The sequence below is a fragment of the Anneissia japonica genome, unplaced genomic scaffold (assembly GCF_011630105.1).
Source record: "Anneissia japonica isolate Jap-2015-1 unplaced genomic scaffold, ASM1163010v1 scaffold585_len4108843_cov191, whole genome shotgun sequence".
Lineage (NCBI taxonomy): Eukaryota > Metazoa > Echinodermata > Crinoidea > Comatulida > Comatulidae > Anneissia > Anneissia japonica.
The window spans coordinates 1,173,328-1,180,179 of NW_022716829.1; the positions used below are offsets into that span (position 1 = coordinate 1,173,328).

The following is a 6,852-nucleotide window of genomic DNA, read 5'->3' on the forward strand; positions in this document are numbered from 1 at the left end:
TCAGCACCTCCATTTCAAGACTTCTAAATACGCCACTGGCTACATGCACGATTTGGGAGTCATAACTCATTACTCTCACTTGTTTCCATCTTACTGTAGTTCGCGAGTGCCAAGTTTTCAATCACTGATCAAAACAAAGTTGGTGCCATATACCTAAGCCCATAGGCCTATCTAAAATGGACCTTTTCGCTAAGACCCGCCCCTTTGATATTATTTTGTTTCCAATGTCCCACAAAACAAAGTAGCCTATTACACTTTGTTTTTATAAAAACCAGTAAAATTTTGCCCAGGCTCAGTATTCTTATTTTTTGGCCGATTTCAGGCTCAAAATGTTTTTATTTTGTTCTTATTTTTCCACACTTTCTAAACATAGAAAATTATTATTTTACAGTTAGGATATTAATATTTACTGTATTATAGAGGGTATTACATAGTAACACCTACTGAAAATAAGGTACAGATAGATTCGTTGGTTTTTTATTTAAAAACAAATTTTTGTTCTTAATTTTTAAGTAATTTCAGCCTCAGTGTTCTTATAAAATGTGTTCTTATTTAAAAAAAATTGTAATGCATGTAAACACGTTCATCCCATCTGTGGGACAACACCAGTGTCTGTTGGACATGCGCGTATTTATGGCACTATTCTCACTGGTCAGTTGCTCTAATCAAACATTTTATTATTATTTTTATGTGGTGGGGAAGGGGAACATTGATTATACACCGGGATGCACTAGCCACGGGTTCCTGTTATGACTTGCGTATATTTATTTCCGAAATAGTACAGTTGTGTACCCCGCTACTTAAACAATTTCTCCAACTCCAACAATATAAGATTCACTAATATGTTTGACATAAGACAGTATCACAGATCGTATATCACAGTATGAAACAAACTCCGAAGAAAGTGATACAATGAGACAATAATATTCCTATAATTTATTCAGTTAATTTAGAAATACTTAAACTCAACAGAGTCTGTTCTTAATCTCTAAAACATGGCACAACATCGCAATTAGATACGATTGGGGAAAAAAACACTGCCGAGTGTCACGAGATGAAATCAATGAACTTATTTTTATGAGTATTTAAAGAGTAATCAACTATTAAGCCGCAGAGTAATTTTAAATGAATCAATACAGGTAATAGATAAACATGAGAATAATAATTGATTCGTAATTAATAGACCTATGCAACAGGGCGCCAGGAGGCACGCTAAGCGCCATGCACATTATATCATAACAGCAATACCAATAATGAAATGGAATGTTATTAAACAAATAATTATAAATAATCATTAGGCCAAATTAAACGTTTGAATTGGCTATCTTACGATTTGATTAAAATGCACTATTCGTCGTGCGCTCACTTATGGGGCGCGCTGAAAACATCTAAAAGATAGGAACATCAGTATTTTTATATTTTAAACAAGTAAAGATGAATGAATTTTGAAAACTGGTTATGAACGTCAATTTGTAGGATTGCCACTTCAATGACAGTAGGCATATAGACCATAATATCAAGACCATGGAATAATTTACATCATGACGTCTAGACCGTAGGTGGCGTAGGCAGACGAACCAACTCGTACTAATCTCGCTTAGCAAATCAGCTGTAATAATCTAGATCAACCTTTCGATGGGGATTAATACCATGATTTATTGAGCGAAAAACATTCATATTGATGTGAGAACATTCATTAATCTGTGATTGATGAGTAAATTACACCTACATTCAATAATATTAAATATTTCTCCCACTGTCCCTTGATTCTAGGCTGTGTATGTCTACGTGCAGTTGGAAATTTTCGGCCAATGTTGTGAGGAAAACAAACACACACCAAAAAAAAAACTCGATTGATTATAAATATCTGATTAAGCACTATCGATTGAATAGATCTAATACAATTTTTTGAATAAAAAATATTAATAATAATCTATATGGCAAATGATTTATATGTCTACATGTGTAAATTGCGATTACTGTATTATTACGATTAAAATAGATTACATTATTCGTTAATCAAATCGGAAATCTGTAATAAACAATAAATAAATAACGAACCAATTGTTACTCTTTGTTTTAACAATCAGTAATACTGTCGTTATAGCCAGCGCAGCGGAATTAGTAGAGGAATTAGCCTAATGCAGGGAAATGAGATGGGAGGGCTGGCTGGGTGTACGAGATAATATAAGATGATTTTTGTTCAACATCGGAGTGCAAAGCTTTTCTGCGTCGTACTACCTTTACCCATATATAATGGAAAATGGTATTGCCTGTATTAAAAATATTTTGAAAAAATTCGAAGAAAAATTTAAATTTATTGAAATTGAAGATTAAAAAATTGCAAAAATATAATTATCATTTATGGATAGTACAGGGAATGGTGTTTTCTGTGTTTCTCCTTTTCTTTTGCCAAGTTATAAATAAAACATTGTAACTATTGAGGTTTAAAACAAAAAGACAGTAATTCCGAAGAGACATAATGAGGTTTGTTGTTAAGGTTCATTTTCAAAATCAGAATGCTGATTTTGTTTTGTAACTAGAGAGATAATGAATTATGCTTATTCTGTATTTATGTAATCGTATTATGATTTCTGCCTTTTTGTTTGAGTTTCTTATGATTTATGTTGAAGTGTTCTTTTGCCTTGTAAATTCATAATGTATGTATGTATTATGAAATGAATAAAAAAAAAAAGCACTGCACTAACGATACCACAAATCACAATTGCTAATTGGTTATTGAATGATTATTCAAAATGCCTAATTCACCCTTAGGTCCATAGCACCTTACATAAGTGAAGATCAACAAAACATTGTTGAAGTGATGGATATAAAACATTTAATCCACTAAGAATACGAGAACCAGCAATTTCAATGTAAACACCACAATATAAGCACCATTTTGACAATCCATTTGTTAAACCATAGATCGTAAAACATTTGCAGTAAAATGCTAAGTTAATACCTAATTGCTAGCTAATATCACCATAGTAGTAGTCCATCTAGTCACCTAAGGTAACATGTATTATCTCCAGTTCAACTAACAATTCGAATCAACCATCAACCAACCAACCAACCAACCAGCCAGCCAACTTTTTACCTCTTATTTTGGCTCCTTTTGAGTCAGTTATTGGTTCTATAAACCAGTTAATGGTACTGGTATCTTCAACCAGCTTTTAGTTACTGGTTTCCTTTGTGCTTTGTGCTGGTTTCCTTTGTGTTTATTGGTTATGTGGTAAAACAAGAACTGGTTGTATGAACCAGTTATTACTGATTTCTTCAACCGGTTGTTGATTATTGTTTTCTCCAACCAGTTTTTAGTTACTGGTTTTCTGAGTGCTACCATCTAATGGTTATGTGGTAAACCAAGCATTGGTTCTATGAACTAGTTATTGGTTACTGGTTTCTTCAACCAGTTGTTGCTTCGTTGAATTGGTTTCATTAACCCATTATTAGTTTCTGTTCCATGAACAAACTAATTCCTCCATGTACAAACTAGGTAATAGTTCAGTTTTTCTTAATCATTAATTCCCTCAACCTAATCACCTGAAAATATAGTTAGTGTTTCCCAGAAATGGTTGTTGGTTCCCTGACCAGGTGCTTGCTCTTGAACCAAGTTTTGCCTTCCTAAACCATCACTGGTTCCCGAAACTATTTCTTTACTTCATAAGCAAAACCATCATGTCATCACCTTCACATGAGAATGCAACTTTTGCATTAAAATACAGAGCAAAAAAAAATAAAATAAAATATTTAACTTTTATAAAATTTTCAAATACTGTAGGTTTTACTATACCTATAACAGCCCTTTCTATTTATAATTTTAAATTGTTTATTTTTATAATTGTTTACACGATATTGCAATTTGTTTACAAATAAAAAATATCTTTATATTCAGCTACAAGATGTATCATCGGCAGGTTAATCTATGAATTAAGTTATAATAAATATTCACTATTTATTGCATACATTAATAATTAATGGTTAAGACTATTGAATAAATGGCATTTGCACGTTACCACATGGAATTATCAGATTATTTAACAATTGACCAATCAGGTTCATGGAATAGCAAATCCTACACACTGACCAATCAGGGTACATGGAATAGCAAATCCAACACACTGTCTTGATGTTTATTATTATTTATTATCAGGTTGAGCTACTTTGGTTTGTCATAAATACATGCACGACACATACACACACATTGCAAACTATCCATTTTTTCAACTGCATTCTCTATACTTTCTGACCAAAGCATACTGGAGGACTCATATTTTTCTACAAAACCAACAATCTCTAATCGAAGCAAATTGTTTAGCTAAGCCATGGTGGTGAATACTTAGATGTACAATCAGCATTTAGTACTCTACTACCATACCAATAATTTATAATTTATGAAAAATGTTTAGCTAAGCCATTGCGCGGTGAAAACTCGTAAGCAGAATCAACCTCAGGTTCTTTACTACCATACCAACATGTTGAGTTAAGGTATGGCGTTGAACACTTCCTCACAATCAACCTCATAGGTGCTTTCATGTTTCGCTAATATCCTTAGTAAAGGCCTCAGCTTCATCCACCACTGCCGCTCAGGAATTCGGTGCCTAATTTTGAGAAAAACAAAAAAAAAAAAACAAAAAAAAACCAATGGTATCTCAAATATATATAATAATGAAAATAATAGCAATATTAATTAATAATAATGATGGTAATAATAAAAAAATAATAATATATATATATTTATTATATATAAATATATATATATTATATATAATATATATATATATATATATTTTATATATATATATATAAAGTAGGCGATTGGTGAAGCATAGAGCCAAACACACACATATATATATATATACACACACACACACACATATACATACACACAATAAAAAATTGATGGAGTGGAAATGCATCTTGGTTGTTAAGATGTTTGTTTGCCTTCCAATCCTGGGATTATAAGTAATTTAAAAAAATATATTATTTTATTTCATCATTCAAAAAAACATACAAAACAGCACAAAACTAAATTGGTAACTGACAAGTGTAGTTTACAGTACTTTCTTGCTCAATTGAAGTGAAAGAATTTTTTTTTAAATAAAGCAATTTTATATATAGTAATAATGTTAATATTGACCCCTCCATCCGACATGTCGGACCTCTTGTCGAAAAAAATTCTGGCGCCACCGCTGAGGGCGGTTGATACACAGAAACACCTCTGAGATAATCCTGTAATTTATTATATACTGCAAATAATAATAATAATAATAATAGTGTAGTTTTATATAGCGCACATATCCATCTAATGTAAAATGCTCAGGGTGCTTGATATGTGGACAAATGGCTTTGTTCACATTGAAGATAATTTACTTTACTTCTATATGTGTAAATATCTTGTTCACACTAAGTAATAATCATTTTGATGTGATCTATCTGGGCATTTTATTTTAATTATTTTCATTATTGTGTAATTACAAGCAATACAAAAATAAACAATTAAATCTATCACATCAATTAAATGACAATAACACTCTTTATTGCTTTCTGGAAGCTTCTTTTCTATATTTTACAATTTGTTTATTATGCTATCCACATTTACCTGAATGAGTAATAATATTATTTTTAAAAATTGTATAATTATACATTCAATTAATTAAATGAAGAAATTTAATTAAATCAAAGCTTGGTTGTACACAGGCAATAAATCGCTGGGCCACCTGAGTCCATCTCAAGTTCACAGAAAGGAAACTTAAGCCCATTCAGAATTATGCGCCCCAAAGGCACTGTCTAGGGCAGCTCTAAAGGGCTCCACAATTAAACCAACATCAATATGCTTGATCTACCACAGTGGGATTCAAATACAATAATTGAAGCTCTTATCATTATAAAATAGTACATATTAAATCCTATACCAGTACAAATATATAAACTATGTTCAATATTGAAAACTGATTTTAAGCTTTAGGTTTAGCCATATACCACACTGAAGATCCCTTAGTGTTTTACAGTCACGTTAAAACCATTGCAAACTCCATGTCATGACATATTGTCTTAATCCAATCTATATTTGTGTATATATAATATATATATATAAATCATCAAAGAAAGGTAAATACAGTGTTCGAATAAAGGACTTAATAAATAACTCGTGTAGCATAGCTCTCAACGAATATAGTCCTGTAAATAAATGAATAAAGAAATTGTGTAATAAAATGCCTCTGGCGGGACTCGAACCTGCGACCTCTCGCTGTCAAGGCGAGTGTCATAACCACTAGACCACGGAGGCTTCATGGTTGAACAGATTCAAATACCACCAGATACACTCTATTACACAATAGTTACGGCTAGAAACAAATAGGTTAAATCATGATTTAACAGTGTTAACGGCTACCTTGATTTATATTATATGCACCTATTTGTTTCTAGCCGTAACTATTGTGTAATAGAGTGTATCTGGTGGTATTTGAATCTGTTCAACCATGAAGCCTCCGTGGTCTAGTGGTTATGACACTCTCCTTGACAGCGAGAGGTCGTAGGTTCGAGTCCCGCCAGAGGCATTTTATATACACAAATTTACAGGACTATATTCGTTGAGAGCTATGCTACACGAGTTATTTATTAAGTCCTTTATTCGAACACTGTATTTACCTTTCTTTGATGATTTATATATGATTTAACAGTGTTAACGGCTACCTTGATTAAAACCCCATCTAAATCACATCTCCGTGAACTTATCATGCTGATTCTGACCAATAATAACTTTGTTTTCGGCGACGGTCATTACCTTCAAATTCATGGCACAGCGATGGGCACCAAAATGGCTCCATCTTTTGCTAACTTATTTAT

General features: G+C 32.1%; 1 protein-coding gene across 1 annotated transcript in view; it reads right to left on the reverse strand.

The window, feature by feature from the left end:
• Positions 1-908: 908 nt before the first annotated feature.
• The window catches only part of LOC117109899 (ATP-dependent 6-phosphofructokinase, muscle type-like), a 14,094-nt gene continuing 8,150 nt past the window's right edge, over positions 909-6,852 (reverse strand). The window contains exon 6 of the mRNA XM_033252362.1: positions 909-4,604. Coding sequence (XP_033108253.1) covers positions 4,487-4,604 — 118 coding nt within the window. The 3' untranslated portion in view covers positions 909-4,486. The remainder of the gene's footprint in view (positions 4,605-6,852) is intronic.